The sequence below is a fragment of the Lithobates pipiens genome, unplaced genomic scaffold (assembly GCF_037356315.1).
Source record: "Lithobates pipiens isolate NorthernLeopardFrog02 unplaced genomic scaffold, aLitPip1_a1.2 Scaffold_341, whole genome shotgun sequence".
Taxonomy (NCBI): Eukaryota; Metazoa; Chordata; class Amphibia; order Anura; family Ranidae; genus Lithobates; species Lithobates pipiens.
Window position 1 is genome coordinate 1 of NW_027507804.1, and position 25,381 is coordinate 25,381.

At 59.4% G+C, this 25,381-nt stretch overlaps 1 protein-coding gene across 1 annotated transcript in view; it reads left to right on the forward strand.

Moving 5' to 3' along the window:
• Window positions 1–2,262: 2,262 nt before the first annotated feature.
• Window positions 2,263–25,381, forward strand: part of LOC143955161 (elongator complex protein 5-like) — a 29,371-nt gene continuing 6,252 nt past the window's right edge. The window contains 8 exon segments of the mRNA XM_077465254.1: window positions 2,263–2,419; window positions 2,422–2,445; window positions 10,004–10,064; window positions 12,089–12,169; window positions 19,099–19,322; window positions 19,584–19,753; window positions 21,597–21,677; window positions 23,086–23,186. Of these exon segments, the coding sequence (XP_077321380.1) occupies window positions 2,395–2,419; window positions 2,422–2,445; window positions 10,004–10,064; window positions 12,089–12,169; window positions 19,099–19,322; window positions 19,584–19,753; window positions 21,597–21,677; window positions 23,086–23,186 (767 nt within the window). The 5' untranslated portion in view covers window positions 2,263–2,394.

The window sequence follows — 25,381 nt, forward strand, 5'->3', positions numbered from 1 at the left end:
AGGGATCAGGGAGGGGGGAATGAGGGACCGGGGGGGAATGAGGGACGGGGGGGAATGAGGGACGGGGGAATGAGGGACGGGGGAATGAGGGACGGGGGGAATGAGGGACGGGGGAGGGGGGGAATGAGGGATGGGGAGGGGGGAATGAGGGACGGATGAATGAGGGACGGGGGAATGAGGGACGGGGGAATGAGGGACGGGGGGAATGAGGGACGGGGGAGGGGGTGAATGAGGGATGGGGAGGGGGAAGGGTAATGAGGAACGGGGGAGGGGGAAATGAGGGATCGGGAGGGGGGAATGAGGGACGGGGGAATGAGGGATCAGGGAGGGGGAATGAGGGACGGGGGGAATGAGGGACGGGGGGAATGAGGGACGGGGGAATGAGGGACGGGGGGAATGAGGGACGGGGGGAATGAGGGACGGGGGAGGGGGGGATGAGGGATGGGGAGGGGGGGAATGAGGGACGGATGAATGAGGGACGGGGGAATGAGGGACAGGGGAATGAGGGACGGGGGAATGAGGGACGGGGAGGGGGAAGGGTAATGAGGAACGGGGGAGGGGGAAATGAGGGATCGGGGAGGGGGGAAGGAGGGACGGGGGAAGGAGGGACGGGGGAATGAATGAGGGGGGAATGAGGGATCAGGGAGGGGGGAATGAGGGATGGGGAGGGGGGAAGGAGGGACGGATGAATGAGGGACGGGGAATGAATGAGGGGGAATGAGGGATGGTAAAATGAGGGACGGGGGAATGAGGGACGGGGGAATGAGGGACGGGGGGAATGAGGGACGGGGGGAATGAGGGACGGGGGGAATGAGGGACGGGGGGAATGAGGGACGGGGGGAATGAGGGACGGGGGAGGGGGAATGAGGGATGGGGAGGGGGGGAATGAGGGACGGGGGAATGAGGGACGGGGGGAATGAGGGGACGGGGGGGAATGAGGGACGGGGAATGAGGGACGGGGGGAATGAGGGACGGGGGGAATGAGGGACGGGGGAATGAGGGACGGGGGAATGAGGGACGGGGGGAATGAGGGACGGGGGGAATGAGGGACGGGGGGAATGAGGACGGGGGAATGAGGGACGGGGGAATGAGGGACGGGGGAATGAGGGACGGGGGAATGAGGGACGGGGGAATGAGGGACGGGGGGAATGAGGGACGGGGGGAATGAGGGACGGGGGAGGGGGGAATGAGGGACGGGGAGGGGGGGAATGAGGGACGGATGAATGAGGGACGGGGGAATGAGGGACGGGGGGAATGAGGGACGGGGGGAAATGAGGGACGGGGGGAATGAGGGACGGGGGAATGAGGGACGGGGGGAATGAGGGACGGGGGGAATGAGGGACGGGGGAATGAGGGACGGGGGGAATGAGGGACGGGGGGAATGAGGGACGGGGGGAATGAGGGACGGGGGAATGAGGGATGGACGGGGAATGAGGGACGGGGGGATGAGGGATGGACGGGGAATGAGGGACGGGGAATGAGGGACGGGGGAATGAGGGACGGGGGAATGAGGGATCAGGGAGGGGGAAGGAGGGACGGGGGAATGAGGGACGGGGGGAATGAGGGACGGGGGGAATGAGGGACGGGGGGAATGAGGGACGGGGGAATGAGGGACGGGGGAATGAGGGACGGGGGGAATGAGGGACTGGGGGAATGAGGGACGGGGAGGGGGGAATGAGGGATCAGGGAGGGGGGAATGAGGGGACGGATGAATGAGGGACGGGGGGAATGAGGGACGGGGAATGAGGGACGGGGGAATGAGGGACGGGGGGAATGAGGGACGGGGGGAATGAGGGACGGGGGAAATGAGGGACGGGGGGAATGAGGGATCAGGGAGGGGGGAATGAGGGATCAGGGAGGGGGGAATGAGGGATGGGGAGGGGGGAATGAGGGACGGATGAATGAGGAGGGGAAGGGAATGAAGGAGGGGGAATGAAGGAGGGGGATGTAGAATTGGCCCCTCCCCCTCACTTCCTGTTTCTTGGGTAATCTCCCCAATGGGGACACGGACAGGGAACCAATCGGCTCCTCCTCAAATGGAAGGGGGCGGGCTCTGGATCTATTGACAGAAGCTCCTCCCATTGACACTCCTCGCATCTCCTTCTGAGGTATAGGAGGGGGAGGAGTCTTGGGAGTGGCGGAGTTTCTAAATCATCACCGTCCATGATTGGATATGTGGGCGGAGACACGGAACTCACCTCCTCCCCGCTCAACTAATCACACTTTTGGAAAAGAGCGGGACGCACGGCTGACCCCGCCCTCACCTGACGCCATCTTCTGACCGCGAAGAGAAAATGGCGGCCGGCGGACATCTTCCTCCACCCGGAGAGCGCGGGGCGGGCGCACCTCACTGACGTCATCAGCCGCCGCCGGTCTGTGATCTGCGAGGAGGAGATGATAGAAGAGGTGAGGACGGCGGGGAGCCCGGAGCTCTTCTTATAACAGGTAATACCCCGCCCCCTCCTTATTCCAAGAAATACCCCGCCCCCCTCCTTACTACAGACCCTCCCTCTTCTTATTACAAGTAATACCCCGCCCCCTCCTCACTACAGACCCTCCCTCTCCTTATTACAAGTAATACCCCGCCCCCTCCTCACTACAGACCCGCCCTCTCCTCACTACAGACCCGCCCCCTCCTTATTACAAGTAATACCCCGCCCCCTCCTCACTACAGACCCGCCCCCTCCTCATCACAGGTAATACCCCACCCCCTCCTCAATACAGACCCGCCCCCTCCTCATCACAGGTAATACCCCGCCCCCTCCTCACTACAGACCCGCCCCCTCCTCACTACAGCCCGCCCCCTCCTCATCACAGGTAAAACCCCGCCCCCTCCTTACTACAGGTAATTCTCTGCCCCTCCTCACTACAGACCCGCCCCCTCCTTATCACAGGTAATACCCGTCCCCTCCTCACTACAGACCCGCCCCCTCCTCACTACAGACCCGCCCCCCTCCTTATCACAGGTAATATCCCGCCCCCTCCTCACTACAGACCCCCCCTCCTCACTACAGACCCGCCCCCTCCTCATCACAGGTAATATCCCGCCCCCCTCCTCACTACAGACCCTCCCCTCCTCACTACAGACCCGCCCCTCCTTATCACAGGTAATACCCGCCCCCTCCTCACTACAGACCCGCCCCCTCCTCACTACAGACCCGCCCCCTCCTTATCACAGGTAATACCCGCCCCCTCCTCACTACAAACCCGCCCCCTCCTCATCACAGGTAATATCCCGCCCCCTCCTCACTACAGACCCGCCCCCTCCTCATCACAGGTAATACCCCCGCCCCCTCACTACAGACCCCCCTCCTCACTACAGACCCGCCCCCTCCTTATCACAGGTAATACCCCGCCCCCTCCTCACTACAGACCCCCCTCCTCACTACAGACCCTCCCCTCCTTATCACAGGTAATATCCCGCCCCCTCCTCACTACAGACCCGCCCTCTCCTCACTACAGACCCTCCCCTCCTCATCACAGGTAATATCCCGCCCCCTTCTCACTACAGACCCCCCCTCCTCACTACAGACCCTCCCCTCCTCATCACAGGTAATATCCCGCCCCCTTCTCACTACAGACCCCCCCTCCTCACTACAGACCCTCCCCTCCTCACTACAGACCCGCCCCCTCCTTATCACAGGTAATACCCGCCCCCTTCTCACTACAGACCCCCCCTCCTCACTACAGACCCGCCCCCTCCTTATTACAGGTAATACCCGCCCCCTTCTCACTACAGACCCCCCCTCCTCACTACAGACCCGCCCCTCCTTATCACAGGTAATACCCGCCCCCTTCTCACTACAGACCCCCCCTCCTCACTACAGACCCTCCCCTCCTCATCACAGGTAATATCCCGCCCCCTTCTCACTACAGACCCTCCCCCTCCTTATCACAGGTAATATCCCGCCCCCTTCTCACTACAGACCCCCCCTCCTCACTACAGACCCGCCCCCTCCTCATCACAGGTAATACCCCGCCCCCTCCTCACTACAGACCCTCCCCTCCTCATCACAGGTAATACCCCGCCCCCTCCTCACTACAGACCCTCCCCTCCTTATCACAGGTAATATCCCGCCCCCTTCTCACTACAGACCCCCCCTCCTCATCACAGGTAATATCCCGCCCCCTCCTCACTACAGACCCGCCCCCTCCTCATCACAGGTAATACCCCGCCCCCTCACTACAGACCCCCCCTCCTCACTACAGACCCGCCCCCTCCTTATCACAGGTAATACCCGCCCCTCCTCACTACAGACCCCCCCCTCCTCACTACAGACCCTCCCCTCCTTATCACAGGTAATATCCCGCCCCCTTCTCACTACAGACCCTCCCCTCCTCATCACAGGTAATATCCCGCCCCCTCCTCACTACAGACCCCGCCCCCTCCTCATCACAGGTAATACCCCGCCCCCTCACTACAGACCCCCCTCCTCACTACAGACCCGCCCCCTCCTTATCACAGGTAATACCCGCCCCCTCCTCACTACAGACCCCCCCTCCTCACTACAGACCCGCCCCCTCCTTATCACAGGTAATATCCCGCCCCCTTCTCACTACAGACCCTCCCCTCCTTATCACAGGTAATATCCCGCCCCCCTTCTCACTACAGACCCTCCCCTCCTTATCACAGGTAATATCCCGCCCCCTTCTCACTACAGACCCCCCCCTCCTCACTACAGACCCTCCCCTCCTCATCACAGGTAATATCCCGCCCCCTCCTCACTACAGACCCGCCCCTCCTTATCACAGGTAATATCCCGCCCCCTCCTCACTACAGACCCCCCCTCCTCACTACAGACCCGCCCCCTCCTTATCACAGGTAATATCCCGCCCCCTTCTCACTACAGACCCCCCCCTCCTCACTACAGACCCGCCCCCTCCTTATCACAGGTAATATCCCGCCCCCTCCTCACTACAGACCCTCCCCTCCTCATCACAGGTAATATCCCGCCCCCTCCTCACTACAGACCCCCCCTCCTCACTACAGACCCGCCCCCTCCTTATCACAGGTAATATCCCGCCCCCTCCTCACTACAGACCCCCCTCCTCACTACAGACCCTCCCCTCCTTATCACAGGTAATATCCCGCCCCCTCCTCACTACAGACCCCCCCTCCTCACTACAGACCCGCCCCCTCCTCATCACAGGTAATACCCGCCCCCTCCTCACTACAGACCCTCCCCTCCTCACTACAGACCCGCCCCCTCCTCACTACAGACCCCCCCTCCTCACTACAGACCCGCCCCCTCCTTATCACAGGTAATATCCCGCCCCCTCCTCACTACAGACCCCCCCTCCTCACTACAGACCCGCCCCCTCCTTATCACAGGTAATATCCCGCCCCCTCCTCACTACAGACCCCCCCTCCTCACTACAGACCCGCCCCCTCCTCATCACAGGTAATATCCCGCCCCCTCCTCACTACAGACCCTCCCCTCCTCACTACAGACCCGCCCCCTCCTTATCACAGGTAATACCCGCCCCCTCCTCACTACAGACCCGCCCCCTCCTCACTACAGACCCGCCCCCTCCTTATCACAGGTAATACCCGCCCCCCTCCTCACTACAAACCCGCCCCCTCCTCATCACAGGTAATATCCCGCCCCCTCCTCACTACAGACCGCCCCCTCCTCATCACAGGTAATACCCCGCCCCCTCACTACAGACCCCCCTCCTCACTACAGACCCGCCCCCTCCTTATCACAGGTAATACCCGCCCCCTCCTCACTACAGACCCCCCTCCTCACTACAGACCCTCCCCTCCTTATCACAGGTAATATCCCGCCCCCTCCTCACTACAGACCCCCCCTCCTCACTACAGACCCTCCCCTCCTCATCACAGGTAATATCCCGCCCCCTTCTCACTACAGACCCCCCCTCCTCACTACAGACCCGCCCCTCCTTATCACAGGTAATATCCCGCCCCCTCCTCACTACAGACCCCCCCCTCCTCACTACAGACCCGCCCCCTCCTTATCACAGGTAATATCCCGCCCCCTTCTCCACTACAGACCCCCCCTCCTCACTACAGACCCTCCCCTCCTCATCACAGGTAATATCCCGCCCCCTTCTCACTACAGACCCCCCCCTCCTCACTACAGACCCGCCCCTCCTTATCACAGGTAATATCCCGCCCCCTCCTCACTACAGACCCCCCTCCTCACTACAGACCCGCCCCCTCCTTATCACAGGTAATATCCCGCCCCCTTCTCACTACAGACCCCCCCTCCTCACTACAGACCCGCCCCCTCCTTATCACAGGTAATATCCCGCCCCCTCCTCACTACAGACCCCCCCTCCTCACTACAGACCCGCCCCCTCCTTATCACAGGTAATATCCCGCCCCCTCCTCACTACAGACCCTCCCCTCCTCATCACAGGTAATATCCCGCCCCCTCCTCACTACAGACCCCCCCTCCTCACTACAGACCCTCCCCTCCTTATCACAGGTAATATCCCGCCCCCTCCTCACTACAGACCCCCCCTCCTCACTACAGACCCGCCCCCTCCTCATCACAGGTAATACCCGCCCCCTCCTCACTACAGACCCTCCCCTCCTCACTACAGACCCCGCCCCCTCCTCATCACAGGTAATATCCCGCCCCCTTCCTCACTACAGACCCTCCCCTCCTCATCACAGGTAATATCCCGCCCCCTCCTCACTACAGACCCCCCCTCCTCACTACAGACCCTCCCCCTCCTCACTACAGACCCGCCCCCTCCTTATCACAGGTAATACCCGCCCCCTCCTCACTACAGACCCTCCCCTCCTCACTACAGACCCGCCCCCTCCTCATCACAGGTAATATCCCGCCCCCTCCTCACTACAGACCCCCCCTCCTCACTACAGACCCTCCCCTCCTCACTACAGACCCGCCCCCTCCTTATCACAGGTAATACCCGCCCCCTCCTCACTACAGACCCTCCCCTCCTCACTACAGACCCTCCCCTCCTCACTACAGACCCGCCCCCTCCTTATCACAGGTAATACCCGCCCCCTCCTCACTACAGACCCCCCCTCCTCACTACAGACCCGCCCCTCCTTATCACAGGTAATATCCCGCCCCCTCCTCACTACAGACCCCCCCTCCTCACTACAGACCCGCCCCCTCCTCATCACAGGTAATATCCCGCCCCCTCCTCACTACAGACCCTCCCCTCCTCACTACAGACCCTCCCCTCCTCACTACAGACCCGCCCCCTCCTTATCACAGGTAATACCCGCCCCCTCCTCACTACAGACCCTCCCCTCCTCACTACAGACCCGCCCCCTCCTTATCACAGGTAATACCCGCCCCCTCCTCACTACAGACCCGCCCCCTCCTTATCACAGGTAATACCCGCCCCTCCTCACTACAGACCCGCCCCCTCCTCATCACAGGTAATACCCCGCCCCCTCCTCTCTACAGACCCGTCCCCTCCTCACTACAGACCCTCCCCTCCTCACTACAGACCCTCCCCTCCTCACTACAGACCCGCCCCCTCCTTATCACAGGTAATACCCGCCCCCTCCTCACTACAGACCCTCCCCTCCTTACTACAGACCCGCCCCCTCCTTATCACAGGTAATACCCGCCCCTCCTCACTACAGACCCGTACCCTCCTCACTACAGACCCGCCCCCTCCTTATCACAGGTAATACCCGCCCCCTCCTCACTACAGACCCGCCCCCCTCCTTATCACAGGTAATATCCCCGCCCCCTCCTCACTACAGACCCCCCTCCTCACTACAGACCGCCCCCTCCTTATCACAGGTAATACCCGCCCCCTCCTCACTACAGACCCTCCCCTCCTCACTACAGACCCGCCCCCTCCTTATCACAGGTAATACCCGCCCCCTCCTCACTACAGACCCTCCCCTCCCTCACTACAGACCCGCCCCCTCCTTATCACAGGTAATACCCGCCCCCTCCTCACTACAGACCCTCCCCTCCTCACTACAGACCCGCCCCCTCCTTATCATAGGTAATATCCCGCCCCCTTCTCACTACACACCCCCCCTCCTCACTACAGACCCGCCCCCTCCTTATTACAGGTAATACCCCGCCCTCCTCACTACAGACCCGCCCCCTCCTCACTACAGACCCGCCCCCTCCTTATTACAGGTAATGCCCTGCCCCCTCCTTATTACAGGAAATACCCCGCCCACCTCCTTATTACAAGTAATACCCCGCCCCCCTCCTCACTACATACCCGCCCCCCTCCTCACTACATACCCGCCCCTCCGCACTACATACCCGCCCCCTCCTCACTACATACCCGCCCCCTCCGCACTACAGACCCGCCCCCTCCCTCATCACAGGTAATACCCCACCCCCTCCTCATCACATACCCGCCCCTCCTTATTACAGACCCGCCCCCTCCTCACTACAGACCCTGACCTGTCTGGTGTGTTCCTTGGCCTTCATGATGCTGTTTGTTCACTAAAGTTCTCTAACAAACCTCTAAGGGCTTCACAGAACAGTTGTATTTATACTGAGAATACATGACACACAGGGGGACTCTATTTACTAATTAGGTGACTTCTGAAGGCAATTGGTTGCTCTAGATTGTAGTTGGGGGCATCGGAGTAAAGGGGGCGCCATACAAATGCCCCTCCCCCCCACACTTTTCACATATTTATTTGTATCATTTTCCTTTCCTCTTCACAATTATGTGACACTTTGTGTTGGTCCATCACATAAAATCCCAATAAGATACATGTGGGAATATCGGGGGGTATGAATACTTTATCAAGGCTCTATATACCGCATTATACCGAGCCTTTTTCCTGTATCTGGGCGGAGACTATATTCCCACCTATACCGCACGCAGGTTACCCGGGACTGTCATTAAAGGGGAACTCCGCTCTGTCCCCGGGAGCTCTGGGCAATCGTTGGTATTCGATAGGAAGGAGATCAGATTCTCACTTCCTTCCTGGTTTCCCTTCATCCCAGGAGTCTTCAATAGGAGGAGGAGGAGGAGGGGGTTTTCTACAAGCATGCCTGAGCTAAGCGCAGGTGGATTCCAGGAAGCAAATGCTACATGAATCATCTGCCCTTACTCAAGATGGCTACAGCCAGAAATGCTAGGGAGGGAGGGGGGGGGAGGGGTGATTCAAAGTGACTTCTCAATAAAATAAAAGCCTGGAATTGGGCGTGGGGGGGGGGAGGGGGGTGGATGGATGGGGGAGTTTGCGCTGAATAGTAAAAATTAGTTAAATGTCTTTTTTTTTTTTTGGGTTTGTGGTGCTCAGGTGCCGATCCGCCTTAAGTGCGCTGACTTTCCTTAGGGGCCCCAATGATAGCCGGCAGAAGAACATCTCAAAGGACTGCCCACTCCCGTAATAATTGCCCCTGCCCCCTCTGCTACCACCCCCCTTTTCTAGTGCAGTCAGTCTAGGACCAGCATGGCCGCCATCAGTGTCCCTACTGGTAATCCCCATGTATGCCGGCTTCACCCTCATGGTTATCACTCCTTGCCTGCCCACCTACCTACCAACCAGCCAGGGTGACCCTACATGACCCTCCTGTACCCCCTGCTTCTGCCATCTACGGATTATGACTTCCTGTGATATTGTATGTCCCTACACTGAGGACCATCCTAACCAGCGCCCCCTATGGGAGAGGAGCTGCATTACAACTTATGGACCTACCAGAGGACCAGACTGGACTGTCCAATCAATATATATATAGATATATATGTATATGTGTATATGTATGTGTGTGTGTGTGTATATGTATATGTATATATATATATATATATATATATATATATATATATACATATACATATACATATATATATATATAATATATATATATATATATATATATGTATATGTGTGTGTGTGTGTGTGTGTGATGTAGCGATGATTGTACAATCAGATTGTAAGATTTATATTGACATTTCTCATCTCATCCAATCAGAGCAGAGTGTTTTGTTTGTAATAAAGATGCAGAGGATGCCACACTTCCCCCCCCCCTCCCCCACTAAACCCCACCTACCCCTCTCTCCCCAGACTCCGCCTTCCTCAGCGGCCGAAAACTGCTCCACAGCCTGATTGTATCCTCAGTACAGAGGTCAGTGTACCAGACCGACCAATCAGGAATGAGGGGGGACGGGTTGGTTGTTCTAGGAAATGATGAGGGATGGGTGGGATGTTGTAAAGGAGGATGAGGGATGGGTGGGGTGTTGCTGGGGAGGATGAGGGATGGACGGGGTGTTGCTGGGGAGGATGAGGGATGGGCGGGGTGTTGCAGGGGAGGATGAGGGATGGGTGGGGTGTTGCAGGGGAGGATGAGGGATGGGCGGGGTGTTGCAGGGAGGATGAGGGATGGGCGGGTGTTGCAGGGGAGGATGAGGGATGGGCGGGGTGTTGCAGGGGAGGATGAGGGATGGGTGGGGTGTTGCAGGGAGGATGAGGGATGGGTGGGGTGTTGCAGGGGAGGATGAGGGATGGGCGGGGTGTTGCAGGGGAGGATGAGGGATGGGCGGGGTGTTGCTGGGGAGGATGAGGGATGGGCGGGGTGTTGCTGGGGAGGATGAGGGATGGGCGGGGTGTTGCAGGGGAGGATGAGGGATGGGCGGGGTGTTGCAGGGGAGGATGAGGGATGGGCGGGGTGTTGCAGGGGAGGATGAGGGATGGGCGGGGTGTTGCAGGGGAGGATGAGGGATGGGCGGGGTGTTGCAGGGGAGGATGAGGGATGGGTGGGGTGTTGCAGGGGAGGATGAGGGATGGGCGGGTGTTGCTGGGGAGGATGAGGGATGGGCGGGGTGTTGCTGGGGAGGATGAGGGATGGGCGGGGTGTTGCAGGGGAGGATGAGGGATGGGCGGGGTGTTGCAGGGGAGGATGAGGGATGGGCGGGGTGTTGCAGGGGAGGATGAGGGATGGGCGGGGTGTTGCAGGGGAGGATGAGGGATGGGCGGGGTGTTGCAGGGGGAGGATGAGGGATGGGCGGGTGTTGCAGGGGAGGATGAGGGATGGGTGGGGTGTTGCAGGGGAGGATGAGGGATGGGCCGGTGTTGCAGGGGAGGATGAGGGATGGGCGGGGTGTTGCTGGGGAGGATGAGGGATGGGCGGGTGTTGCTGGGGAGTGATGAGGGATGGGCGGGGTGTTGCAGGGGAGGATGAGGGATGGGCGGGGTGTTGCAGGGGAGGATGAGGGATGGGCGGGGTGTTGCAGGGGAGGATGAGGGATGGGCGGGTGTTGCAGGGGAGGATGAGGGATGGGCGGGGTGTTGCAGGGGAGGATGAGGGATGGGCGGGGTGTTGCAGGGGAGGATGAGGGATGGGCGGGTGTTGCAGGGGAGGATGAGGGATGGGCGGGGTGTTGCAGGGGGAGGATGAGGGGATGGGCGGGGTGTTGCAGGGGAGGATGAGGGATGGGCGGGGTGTTGCAGGGGAGGATGAGGGATGGGCGGGGGTGTTGCAGGGGAGGATGAGGGATGGGCGGGGTGTTGCAGAGGAGGATGAGGGATGGGCGGGTGTTGCTGGGGAGGATGAGGGATGGGCGGGTGTTGCAGGGGAGGATGAGGGATGGGCGGGGTGTTGCAGAGGAGGATGAGGGATGGGCGGGGTGTTGCAGGGGAGGATGAGGGATGGGCGGATGTTGCAGGGGAGGATGAGGGATGGGCGGGGTGTTGCAGGGGAGGATGAGGGATGGGCGGGATGTTGCAGGGGAGGATGAGGGATGGGCGGGGTGTTGCTGGGGAGGATGAGGGATGGGCGGGGTGTTGCAGGGGAGGATGAGGGATGGGCGGGGTGTTGCAGGGGAGGATGAGGGATGGGCGGGGTGTTGCAGGGGAGGATGAGGGATGGGCGGGGTGTTGCAGGGAGGATGAGGGATGGGCGGGGTGTTGCAGGGGAGGATGAGGGATGGGCGGGGTGTTGCAGGGGGAGGATGAGGGATGGGCGGGGTGTTGCTGGGGAGGATGAGGGATGGGCGGGGTGTTGCTGGGGAGGATGAGGGATGGGCGGGGTGCTGCTGGGGAGGATGAGGGATGGGCGGGGTGTTGCAGGGGAGGATGGGTGGGGTGTTGTAGAGGAGGATGACAGATTATTGGGGTAGGTGAGTGATCAGTCATTGTGGGTCTCTCTTCCAGAGGAGAAAACGTTCATATCTTCAGCTTTGAGTTTCCTGCAGAGGAATTTCTGGTCGGAGTTCCGGAGGGCGTTGTATCCAGGTGAGTGGAGTATATGAAGTACACTGTGTAGATCCCGGAGAGTCGGGGAACATCCTGGGAAACCTTGGGAGAGATCTGATGGATATTCAGACGTTGTGTAGATCCCGGAGAGTCGGGAGAAATCTGATGGATATTCAGACGTTGTGTAGATTCCGGAGAGTTGGGGGACGTCCTGGGAATCTTTGGGGGAGCTCTGATGGATATTTAGACGTGTAAATCCCGGGGAGTTGGGGGAACATTCTGGGAATCCTTGGGGGAGATCTGATGGATATTCAGACGTTGTGTAGATCTCAGACAGTTGGGGAACGTCCTGGGAAACCTTGGGAGAGATCGGATGGATATTTAGACGTTGTGTAGATCCCGGAAAGTTGGGGGACGTCCTGTGAATTCTCGGGGAGATATGATGGATATTCAGCCGTTGTGTAGATTCTGCAGAGTTGGGGACGTCCTGGGAAACCTTGGGAGAGATCGGATGGATATTTAGACGTTGTGTAGATCCCGGAAAGTTGGGGGATGTCCTGTGAATTCTCGGGGAGATATGATGGATAGTCAGATGTTGTGTAGATCCCGGAGAGTTGGGGAACATCCTGGGAAACCTTGGGAGAGAACGGATGGATATTTAGACGTTGTGTAGATCCCGGAGAGTTGGGGGACGTCATGTCAATTCTCGGGGAGATATGATGGATATTCAGACATTGTGCACATCCCGGAAAGTTGGGGGACGTCCTGTGAATTCTCGGGGAGATATGATGGATATTTAGACGTTGTGTAGATCCCGGAAAGTTGGGGGACGTCCTGTAAATTCTCGGAGAGATATGATGGATATTCAGACGTGTAGATCCCGGAGAGTTGGGGATGTCCTGGGAAACCTTGGGAGAGAACGGATGGATATTTAGACGTTGTGTAGATCCCGGAGAGTTGGGGGACGTCATGTCAATTCTCGGGGAGATATGATGAATAGTCAGACGTTGTGTAGATCCGGAAAGTTGGGGGACGTCCTGTGAATTCTCGGGGAGATATGATGGATATTCAGCCGTTGTGTAGATCCCGGAGAGTTGGGGGACGTCATGTCAATTCTCGGGGAGATATGATGGATATTCAGACTTGTGCACATCCCGGAAAGTTGGGGGACGTCCTGTGAACTCTCGGGGAGATATGATGGATATTTAGACGTTGTGTAGATCCCGGAAAGTTGGGGGACGTCCTGTAAATTCTCGGGGAGATATGATGGATATTCAGACGTGTAGATCCCGGAGAGTTGGGGAACATCCTGGGAAACCTTGGGAGAGATCGGATGGATAGTCAGACGTTGTGTAGATCCCGGAGAGTCGGGGGAGATCTGTAGAAGTGTGGGATTGTAGATGTAGTTTGTGTGGTATTAGAGATACAATATTTCCAGTGATCAGTCCATAGACATGTTCCTCTAATAAGCATGGGAAAGGACGGAGCCAGCTTCTAGGCCGGGAGTGACACCAAGATATGAATAAAGTTCCTCCATCCATGTAGACCTAGATTGTCACCTTCCTGAACCTCCGAGAAAGTCCGAGTCATTCCATCTACAAGAACCAGCAGGGGGCAGAGAGGAGTCCCGGAATGTCTCCCAGCTTGGATTGATATCCCCACATCCGAGGAATGGAGTTTTATCTCTCATTAAAGGTAAAATCTGACTTCCAGAGAGACTGAAATAATTCCTTTCTTGTGGGACACGTTGGGCGAGGAAATCCGTATTTGGAATCCCGGAAAAAAGCACAACAATGTTCTGTGGCGCCTGATTGCAGCAGCTGAACAGTGATTGGTTTGTCCGCAGACCAAACTTTTGGGTGGTGGCAGGGTAGCTATCGTTGTGTGTGGACAGTGGGAAGAGCGATCGCATCGGGGGGTTCTAGCTTGTAGGTTAGCTGGAGGGACCCCAGAAGCGACTGCTCCCCAACCTTTACAGAGCACCAGATTGTATGTAGGATTCGTATCTGCCTGTGTGTGGGCAGCCAGCTGGATTGGAGTGGACTACGACATCCCACCCATCCCCCATCCTCCTCTACAACTCCCTCTAGTGGTGGCTAGAGGTAGTGCAGGCTGAGGAATTGTGTTACGGCCAGTCTTACTTGCTCAGATTAGGCTTCCCTCATACCCAAGTCACGGGACCACATCCTGGCTAGTTAGCTGCGGTAGGCGTGCATTGCCGTGACAGATTTCCCACTGCTTCCACCAGTCTCTCAAGAAACGTCAGGGCCAGTCAGATCTAGAGCAAAGCTATTGGAATTGCCTCCGCTCTGCTCGCCGTCACAGCCCCGCTTCCTCCTGACCCAGTGCCTGTGATAGACAGAATGCGGGTCCAATGCTGGGATGTGTGCTGCCTATCACAGGCACGGGGTCAGGAGGAGGCGGGGCTGTGTGTCACGGCGAGCAGAGCAGAGGCAAGTTCATGTAAGATGTAACGGCATGCTATTCCCGCTCTGTGATCCCTGGCTCTCCTCTTCCTGCAGTCATGATCCGGCCGCCCTCTCTCTTCCTCCGCCCTGTTGGGCACAGTGAGTCTGCAGGGGGGGGGGGCACAGTGAGTCTGCAGGGGGGGGGGGCACAGTGAGTCTGCAGAGGGGGGGCACAGTGAGTCTGCAGGGGGGGGGGGCACGGTGAGTCTGCAAGGGGGGGGGCACGGTGAGTCTGCAAGGGGGGGGCACGGTGAGTCTGCAAGGGGGGGGGACGGTGAGTCTGCAGGGGGGGGGGCACGGTGAGCCTGCAATGCTGGGCACGGTGAGTCTGCAATGTTGGGCACAGTGAGTCTGCAAGGAGGGGGCACGGTGAGTCTGCAGGGGGGGGCATGATGAGTCTGCAATGTTGGGCATTGTGAGTCTGCAGGGGGGGGGGCACGGTGAGTCTGCAATGTTGGGCACGGTGAGTCTGCAGGGGGGGCACGGTGAGTCTGCAGGGGGGCACGGTGAGTCTGCAGGGGGGGGCACGATGAGTCTGCAATGTTGGGCACGGTGAGTCTGCAGGGGGGGGGCACGGTGAGTCTGCAGGGGGGCACGGTGAGTCTGCAGGGGGGGGCACGATGAGTCTGCAATGTTGGGCACGGTGAGTCTGCAGGGGGGGGGCACGGTGAGTCTGCAAAGTTGGGCACGGTGAGTCTGCAGGGGGGGGGCACGGTGAGTCTGCAATGTTGGGCACGGTGAGTCTGCAGGGGGGGCACGGTGAGTCTGCAGGGGGGGCACGGTGAGTCTGCAGGGGGGGCACGGTGAGTCTGCAGGGGGGGCACGGTGAGTCTGCAATGTTGGGCACGGTGAGTCTGCAATGTTGGGCACGGTGAGTCTGCAATGTTGGGCTCGGTGGGTCTGCAATGTTGGGCACGGTGAGGAATTATTCTTTAATTCTTGAGAGTAGGTGCAAAAATTGGGACAGGCTTGTAGGAGCCCCAGCACATTACTTTGCCCAGGGGCCCGTGATGCTGGCTCTTGTATGTAGACAGAATGAGGAGGGCGTTTCTTTTGCTGTTGAGGAAGGTGACAGATCTGTCTACAAGCATGAGATCATTTTATTGGCATCTCGGTGTCACTCCCGGCCTAGAGGCTTGCTCTGCCCTAGAAGAACATGTGACTGATTACGGGAATATTGTATCTTTGATACCACAGAAGATTCATCTACAGTCACATCACTTCTCCGATATCCGCACAACTATCTGAGGCCTACATTTATGTCACAGTCCTTGTAGTAGACTGTTAGACCGTCTACAATAGATCCTCACATGGGTTCTTGAGGCTGATTGATGGCCTAAAGGACCAATCATAAGGGGTTGGGTTGGTGGAAGCGCCCAGCTGGCTGATCAAATATAGGCAGAGATGGTGAAGCCTCCTGTGGTGCAGCTTCAGCCATTTGCAGAGGCCTCTGGAGGTCCTTGTGACATGTTTGGAGGCGTCTCTGGGACTCTCCCACTCGTATATATTTGGACTCCGGCAGGAAAACATCCATAATCCACAGTTCCCAGTGTAAAGGGTTAGCTCTTGGGGTTAGAGGCAGCCACATCTTCATTAAATGATGCCAATGTGTGATGTGGAAGGTCCACTGTGACATGACCAGGGAGGAGGGTAGAAGCTGGGAGAAGGTTCTGGGTTCCTGGAGACATTGACAGTTCAGGGCTGTAGGTGATGGAGCACACCCAGGAATAGTTCTGCTCCTCCGATCTCCAGAGGCGGTCCTTCTGCTCCTCCGATCCCCAGAGGCGGTCCTTTTGCTCCTCCGATCCCCAGAGGCGGTCCTTTTGCTCCTCCGATCCCCAGAGGCGGTCCTTTTGCTCCTCCGATCCCCAGAGGCGGTCCTTTTGCTCCTCCGATCCCCAGAGGCGGTCCTTTTGCTCCTCCGATCCCCAGAGGCGGTCCTTTTGCTCCTCCGATCCCCAGAGGCGGTCCTTTTGCTCCTCCGATCCCCAGAGGCGGTCCTTTTGCTCCTCCGATCCCCAGAGGCGGTCCTTTTGCTCCTCCGATCCCCAGAGGCGGTCCTTCTGCTCCTCCGATCCCCAGAGGCGGCCCTTCTGCTCCTCCGATCCCCAGAGGCGGCCCTTCTGCTCCTCCGATCCCCAGAGGCGGCCCTTCTGCTCCTCCGATCCCCAGAGGCGGTCCTTTTGCTCCTCCGATCCCCCAGAGGCGGTCCTTTTGCTCCTCCGATCCCCCAGAGGCGGTCCTTCTGCTCCTCCGATCCCCAGAGGCGGCCCTTCTGCTCCTCCGATCCCCAGAGGCGGCCCTTCTGCTCCTCCGATCCCCAGAGGTGGCCCTTCTGCTCCTCCGATCCCCAGAGGCGGCCCTTCTGCTCCTCCGATCCCCCAGAGGCGGTCCTTTTGCTCCTCCGATCCCCCAGAGGCGGTCCTTTTGCTCCTCCGATCCCCCAGAGGCGGCCCTTCTGCTCCTCCGATCCCCAGAGGCGGCCCTTCTGCTCCTCCGCTCTCCAGCGACGGTCCTCCTGCTCCTCCGCTCTCCAGCGACGGTCCTCCTGCTCCTCCGCTCTCCAGCGACGGTCCTCCTGCTCCTCCGCTCTCCAGCGACGGTCCTCCTGCTCCTCCGCTCTCCAGCGACGGTCCTCCTGCTCCTCCGCTCTCCAGCGACGGTCCTCCTGCTCCTCCGCTCTCCAGCGACGGTCCTCCTGCTCCTCCGCTCTCCAGCGACGGTCCTCCTGCTCCTCCGCTCTCCAGCGACGGTCCTCCTGCTCCTCCGCTCTCCAGCGACGGTCCTCCTGCTCCTCCGCTCTCCAGCGACGGTCCTCCTCCTCCGCTCTCCAGCGACGGTCCTCCTCCTCCGCTCTCCAGCGACGGTCCTTCTGCTCCTCCGCTCTCCAGCGACGGTCCTCCTGCTCCTCCGCTCTCCAGCGACGGCCCTCCTGCTCCTCTGCTCTCCAGCGACGGTCCTCCTGCTCCTCCGCTCTCCAGCGACGGTCCTCCTGCTCCTCCGCTCTCCAGCGACGGTCCTCCTGCTCCTCCGCTCTCCAGCGACGGTCCTCCTGCTCCTCCGCTCTCCAGCGACGGTCCTCCTGCTCCTCCGCTCTCCAGCGACGGTCCTCCTGCTCCTCCGCTCTCCAGCGACGGTCCTCCTGCTCCTCCGCTCTGCAGCGACGGTCCTCCTGCTCCTCCGCCCTCCTGCTCCTCCGCTCTCCAGCGACGGTCCTCCTGCTCCTCCGCTCTCCAGCGACGGTCCTCCTGCTCCTCCGCTCTCCAGCGACGGTCCTCCTGCTCCTCCGCTCTCCAGCGACGGTCCTCCTGCTCCTCCGATCTCCAGCGACGGTCCTCCTGCTCCTCCGCTCTCCAGCGACGGTCCTCCTGCTCCTCCGCTCTCCAGCGACGGTCCTCCTGCTCCTCCGCTCTCCAGCGACGGTCCTCCTGCTCCTCCGCTCTCCAGCGACGGTCCTCCTGCCCCTCCGCTCTCCAGCGACGGTCCTCCTGCTCCTCCGCTCTCCAGCGACGGTCCTCCTGCTCCTCCGCTCTCCAGCGACGGTCCTCCTGCTCCTCCGCTCTCCAGCGACGGTCCTCCTGCTCCTCCGCTCTCCAGCGACGGTCCTCCTGCTCCTCCGCTCTCCAGCGACGGTCCTCCTGCTCCTCCGCTCTCCAGCGACGGTCCTCCTGCTCCTCCGCTCTCCAGCGACGGTCCTCCTGCTCCTCCGCTCTCCAGCGACGGTCCTCCTGCTCCTCCGCTCTCCAGCGACGGTCCTCCTGCTCCTCCGCTCTCCAGCGACGCTCCTTCTGCTCCTCCGCTCTCCAGCGACGCTCCTTCTGCTCCTCCGCTCTCCAGCGACGCTCCTTCTGCTCCTCCGCTCTCCAGCGACGCTCCTTCTGCTCCTCCGCTCTCCAGCGACGGTCCTCCTGCTCCTCCGCTCTCCAGCGACGGTCCTTCTGCTCCTCCGCTCTCCAGCGACGGTCCTTCTGCTCCTCCGCTCTCCAGCGACGGTCCTTCTGCTCCTCCGCTCTCCAGCGACGGTCCTCCTGCTCCTCCGCTCTCCAGCGACGGTCCTCCTGCTCCTCCGCTCTCCAGCGACGCTCCTTCTGCTCCTCCGCTCTCCAGCGACGGTCCTTCTGCTAGGACCTCTGATTCCCAGTAAATGTCTTGGCACAGGAGATGTGCTCATGGATTCCGGTACCAGGGAGGAGGATAGAAGCTCAGAGAAGGTTCTGGGTTTCTGGAGATGGAGACAGAACCAGTCTCGGGGGGGGGGGCTCCAGTTGAAGTTGGGGGTTATAATGCAGGACTGTACATGAGGGGCCTCAATGGCAGAGCTCACCCAAAATCCCGTGCAGGAGTATAAAGGCCACTCGCCCTCTACTGTCTCCCCTATATAATGTGTCATAGGGGTGTGGCTCTCCGAATAGAGGAGGACTACAAGTCCCAGCAGGTTAACCAGTAACCCATAACCCTCTGTATATTTTTCACTCTGTCTATGTTGTCATCTTCTATCAGGATCACCCTCCATGATGGTTTCTCGGACCCCCTGCACTGGAGCAGCGGATCGCAGTCTCTGACGCCACGTGACTTCAATGCCAAGACCATCAGAGAGCGGGTCAGCCAGACCCCCTCCCCCGTCACTATCGTCCTGGATTCCCTCAGCTGGATCCTGTCCCGATGTCCTCTCCCGTCCGTCTGTCACACCCTCCGAGAGTTATCCCGCCCACTCATCAATGGAGGTGAGGAAATATCCGACTGCCCCTCCTCCTCCATTCATAATATAACAAGTCGTCTATGAATTCCTGATTTATGGGTGGGGCTAAGCTGTTCAGTGTGTGGAAGCAGAGGTCTGACACGCCCCCCTTGAGCTCATGCTGTCTGCTGATTGGAGAGCTCTGGTAGTGATGTGTTGGAGCTCTGCAGAGAGGCTACTGCTTCCACACACGTGAGTCATGTGATCAGATGTACAGTTCATGCCTCTCTGCCGTTTCCCCCCTCAGGGTCACATGACCTGCGAATCCTGACATTGCTGCACGCCGATGTACATGATCCGGGGGCGGTGCGATCGCTGTGTGCCCTCTGCGACTCCGTCCTCCATGTGACGGGGGGAGGGGAACAGATCGGGGTCACCGTCACCCAGCGCAAGAGATCCGGGAAGGTTGTCACCAGCGTGAGTATCCACCATATATCCTACAGCTCCTCATGAAGGGGGCAGGGCGACCTCGGGTTGGGGATCATGGAGGGGGCAAGGTGACCCTAGGTTTGGGATCACGGAGGGGACGGGATGACCTCCGGTTGGGGATCACGGAGGGGGCAGGGTGACCTCGGGTTGGGGGATCACGGAGGGGGCAGGGTGACCTCGGGTTGGGGATCACGGAGGGGGCAGGGGTGACCTCGGCTTGGGGATCACAGAGGGGGCAGGGTGACCTCGGGTTGGGGATCACGGAGGGGGCAACAGAGGGGGCAGGGTGACCTCGGGTTGGGGATCACGGAGGGGGCAGGGTGACCTCGGGTTGGGGATCACGGAGGGGGCAGGGTGACCTCGGGTTGGGGATCACGGAGGGGGCAGGGTGATCTTGGGTTGGGGATCACGGAGGGGGCAGGGTGACCTCGGGTTGGGGATCACGGAGGGGGCAGGGTGACCTCGGGTTGGGGATCACGGAGGGGGCAGGGTGACCTCGGGTTGGGGATCACGGAGGGGGCAGGGTGACCTCGGGTTGGGGATCACGGAGGGGGCAGGGTGACCTCGGGTTGGGGATCACGGAGGGGGCAGGGTGACCTCGGGTTGGGGATCACGGAGGGGGCAAGGTGACCCTAGGTTTGGGATCACGGAGGGGACAGGGTGACCTCGGGGTTGGGGATCACGGAGGGGACGGGGTGACCTCGGGTTGGGGATCATGGTGAGGGCAGGGGTACCCTAGGGCTGGGGGTCATGGTGAGGGCAAGTGACCCTAGGGCTGGGGGTCATGGTGAGGGCAGGGTGACCTTGGGTTGGGGGGTCATGGTGAGGGCAGGGTAACCTTGGGTTGGGGGGTCATGGTGAGGGTAGGTGACCCTAGGGCTGGGGGTCAGGGCAGGGTGACCTTGGGTTGGAGGGGTCATGGTGAGGGCAGGGTGACCCTAGGGCTGGGGGTCAGGGCAGGGTGACCTTGGGTTGGGGATCATGGTCAGGGCAGGGTGACCTTGGGTTGGGGATCATGGTGAGGGCAGGATGACCCTAGGGGTGGGAGTCGTGGGTGGGGTCATATTCTGGGGCTGATCTGTCAGGAATCGAAGAGGAGATGAGACGTTCCTCCTCCAATACCAGAAATGACAGCGACCAAGTCCTGCCCAGATCTTCACAATTCAAGGCCTGTCCTGCAGCACCACCTGCTGGAGACACGAGGTATTACCGCACCTCCAACTGCTGGAGACTAGGGATGGGCGAAACGGTTTGCGGCAAATTTGAAAGCTGGCGGAACATGAAAAACCAAAAGTGCTTATATACAAGTTATTGTTATAAAGGGTTCGGGGACCCGGCTCCTGCCCCGGGGGAGTGTTTGGGGACCCGGCTCCTGCCCCGGGGGAGTGTTTGGGGACCCGGCTCCTGCCCCGGGGGACATACATCAATGCAAAAATTTTTGCTTAAAGTGAAACAAAAGTGTAATATTCCTTTAAATTTCCTACCTGGGGGGTGTCTATAGGAAGCCTGTGAAGGGCGCATGTTTCCCGTGCTTAGAACTGTCCGAGAGCAAAATGACATTTCTAAAGGAAAAAAAGTCATTAAAAACTGCTGGCGGCTATTAATGAATTGTCTGTCCAGCAATGAAGGATCCCCTCACAGTCCATTACCGGGCCCTTGGGGTCTGGTATGAAAACCTTCAAGGGGCGAGGGAATTTAACCCGGGATAGTTGGCAAATATTGGGCAGTTGCTTTTCGCCCCCCAACAATGACAGGACCCAGGGGGCAGCTGCCCCTTTTGCCCTACCTTAAAGACGGCCCTGATACTGTCTCCCCGATCTCTGTGTTACAGAAGGAAATCTTCCGAGTCCTGGAGGACTTCTCCATAGAGGTCAATACAGACCCCGAATCCCAACCCCCGATCAGAACCGAGGTCAGTGTACCACCTACACCCCAATCTATTCACCACCCCATCCCCCCTCTAAAATACCCCACCCCTTCTCCGTCCTCCCTCTATAATACCCCACCCATTCTCCATCCCCCTCTATAACACCCCGCCCCTTCTCCATCCCCCCTCTAATACCCCACTCCTTCTCCATCCCCCTCTATAATACCCCACCCCTTCTCCATCCTCCTCTATAATACCCCACCCCTTCTCCGTCCTCCCTCTATAATACCCCACCCATTCTCCATCCCCCTCTAAAACACCCCCCCTTCTCCATCCTCCCCCTCTAATACCCCACTCCTTCTCCATCCTCCCTCTATAATACCCCACCCCTTCTCCATCCTCCCTCTATAATACCCCACCCCTTCTCCGTCTCCCTCTATAATACCCCACCCCTTCTCCATCCTCCCTCTATAATACCCCACCCCTTCTCCATCCTCCCTCTATAATACCCCACCCCTTCTCCATCCTCCCTCTATATACCCACCCCTTCTCCATCCTCCCTCTATAATACCCCACCCCTTCTCCATCCTCCCTCTATAATACCCCACCCCTTCTCCATCCTCCCTCTATAATACCCCACCCCTTCTCCATCCTCCCTCTATAATACCCCACCCTTCTCCATCCTCCCTCTATAATACCCCACCCCTTCTCCATCCTCCCTCTATAATACCCCACCCCTTCCTCATCCTCCCTCTATAATACCCCACCCTTCTCCATCCTCCCTCTATAATACCCCGCCCCTTCTCCATCCCCCCTCTAATACCCCACTCCCTTCTCCATCCTCCCTCTATAATACCCCACCCCTTCTCCATCCTCCCTCTATAATACCCCACCCCTTCTCCATCCTCCCTCTATAATACCCCACCCCTTCTCCATCCTCCCTCTATAATACCCCACCCCTTCTCCGTCCTCCCTCTATAATACCCCACCCCTTCTCCGTCCTCCCTCTATAATACCCCAACCCCCCCTTCTCCGTCCTCCCTCTATAATACCCCACCCCTTCTCCATCCTCCCTCTATAATACCCCACCCCCTTCTCCCGTCCTCCCTCTATAATACCCCACCCCTTCTCCATCCTCCCTCTATAATACCCTTCTCCGTCCTCCCTCTATAATACCCCACCCCTTCTCCGTCCTCCCTCTATAATACCCCACCCCTTCTCCATCCTCCCTCTATAATACCCCACCCCTTCTCCATCCTCCCTCTATAATACCCCACCCCTTCTCCGTCCTCCCTCTATAATACCCCACCCCTTCCTCATCCTCCCTCTATAATGCACCACCCCTTCCCCAGTCTCCCCTATAATACCCTGTTGGTCCCTCCCTCTGGTTGGGTCGTACTATCTCTCGGGCGGGGAGGAGATTTTCTCTTGCTAATCATTTGGTCTCTTCCAGATGGATCCAGCGGTGAATCTGACGTTTAATCTTCACCTTTCTGAGAGTGATAGAGAAAGGAGAGAATCTGCGACTCTCCCATATACCTTCAGCGACACCAAGTAAGTCATTATCGGGGTGCTCTGGGGTCACTGGGTGATGCTGGATTCTCGGGGTGCTCTGGGGTCACTGGGTGATGCTGGATTCTCGGGGTGCTCTGGGGTCACTGGGTGACGCTGGATTCTCGGGGTGCTCTGGGGTCACTGGGTGATGCTGGATTCTCGGGGTGCTCTGGGGTCACTAAGTGACGCTGGATTCTCGGGGTGCTCTGGGGTCACTGGGTGACGCTGGATTCTCGGGGTGCTCTGGGGTCACTGGGTGATGCTGGATTCTCGGGGTGCTCTGGGGTCACTGGGTGATGCTGGATTCTCAGGGTGCTCTGGGGTCACTGGGTGACGCTGGATTCTCAGGGTGCTCTGGGGTCACTGGGTGATGCTGGATTCTCGGGGTGCTCTGGGGTCACTGAGTGATGCTGGATTCTCGGGGGGGGGGGTGCTCTGGGGTCACTGGGTGATGCTGGATTCTCGGGGTGCTCTGGGGTCACTGAGTGATGCTGGATTCTCGGGGGGGGGGGTGCTCTGGGGTCACTGGGTGATGCTGGATTCTCGGGGTGCTCTGGGGTCACTGGGTGATGCTGGATTCTCAGGGTGCTCTGGGGTCACTGGGTGACGCTGGATTCTCAGGGTGCTCTGGGGTCACTGGGTGATGCTGGATTCTCGGGGTGCTCTGGGGTCACTGAGTGATGCTGGATTCTCGGGGGGGGGTGCTCTGGGGTCACTGGGTGATGCTGGATTCTCGGGGTGCTCTGGGGTCACTGAGTGATGCTGGATTCTCGGGGGGGGGTGCTCTGGGGTCACTGGGTGATGCTGGATTCTCGGGGTGCTCTGGGGTCACTGGGTGATGCTGGATTCTCGGGGTTCTCTGGATGACGCTGGATTCTTGGGGTGCTCTGGGATCACTGGGTGACGCTGGATTCTCGGGGTGCTCTGGGGTCACTGGGTGATGCTGGATTCTCGGGGTGCTCTGGGGTCACTGGGTGATGCTGGATTCTCAGGGTGCTCTGGGGTCACTGGGTGACGCTGGATTCTCAGGGTGCTCTGGGGTCACTGGGTGATGCTGGATTCTCGGGGTGCTCTGGGGTCACTGAGTGATGCTGGATTCTCGGGGGGGGGTGCTCTGGGGTCACTGGGTGATGCTGGATTCTCGGGGTGCTCTGGGGTCACTGAGTGATGCTGGATTCTCGGGGGGGGGGGGGTGCTCTGGGGTCACTGGGTGATGCTGGATTCTCGGGGTGCTCTGGGGTCACTGGGTGATGCTGGATTCTCGGGGTTCTCTGGATGACGCTGGATTCTTGGGGTGCTCTGGGATCACTGGGTGACACTGGATTCTTGGGGTGCTCTGGGTGATGCTGGATTTTTGGCGTGCCCTGGGTGTCAGTGGATTCATGGGGTGCTCTGCGGTCACTGGGTGACTTTGGATTCTCGGGGTCACTGGGTGACGCTGGATTCTTGGGGTGCTCTGGATGATGCTAGATTTTTTTTTGGGGTGCCCTTGGGTCACTGGTTGACGCTGGATTCTTGGGGGGGGGGGTCACTGGGTGTCACTGGATTCTTGGGGGTGCTCTGGGGTCACTGGATTCTCGGGGGGGCTCAGGGGTCTCTGGGTGATGCTGGATTCTTGGGGTGCCCTGGGGTCACTGGGTGACGCTGGATTCTCGGGGTGCTCTGGGGTCACTGGATTCTGGGGGTGCTCTGGGGTCACTCAGTGACGCTGGATTCTTGGGGGTTCTCTGGGGTCACTGGGTGACGCTGGATTCTTGGGGTCACTGGGTGACACTGGATTCTTGGGGGTTCTCTGGGGTCACTGGGTGACACTTGGATTCTTGGGGGTTCTCTGGGGTCACTGGGTGACGCTGGATTCTGGGGGGTCACTGGGTGACGCTGGATTCTTGGGGGGTCACTTGGTGACGCTGGATTCTTGGGGGGTCACTGGGTGACGCTGGATTCTTGGGGGTTCTCTGGGGTCACTGGGTGATGCTGGATTCTTGGGGGGTCACTGGGTGACGCTGGATTCTTGGGGGGTCACTTGGTGACGCTGGATTCTTGGGGGGTCACTGGGTGACGCTGGATTCTTGGGGGTTCTCTGGGGTCAATGGGTGACGCTGGATTCTTGGGGTCACTGGGTGACGCTGGATTCTTGGGGGTTCTCTGGGGTCACTGAGTGACGCTGGATTCTTGGGGGGTCACTGGGTGACGCT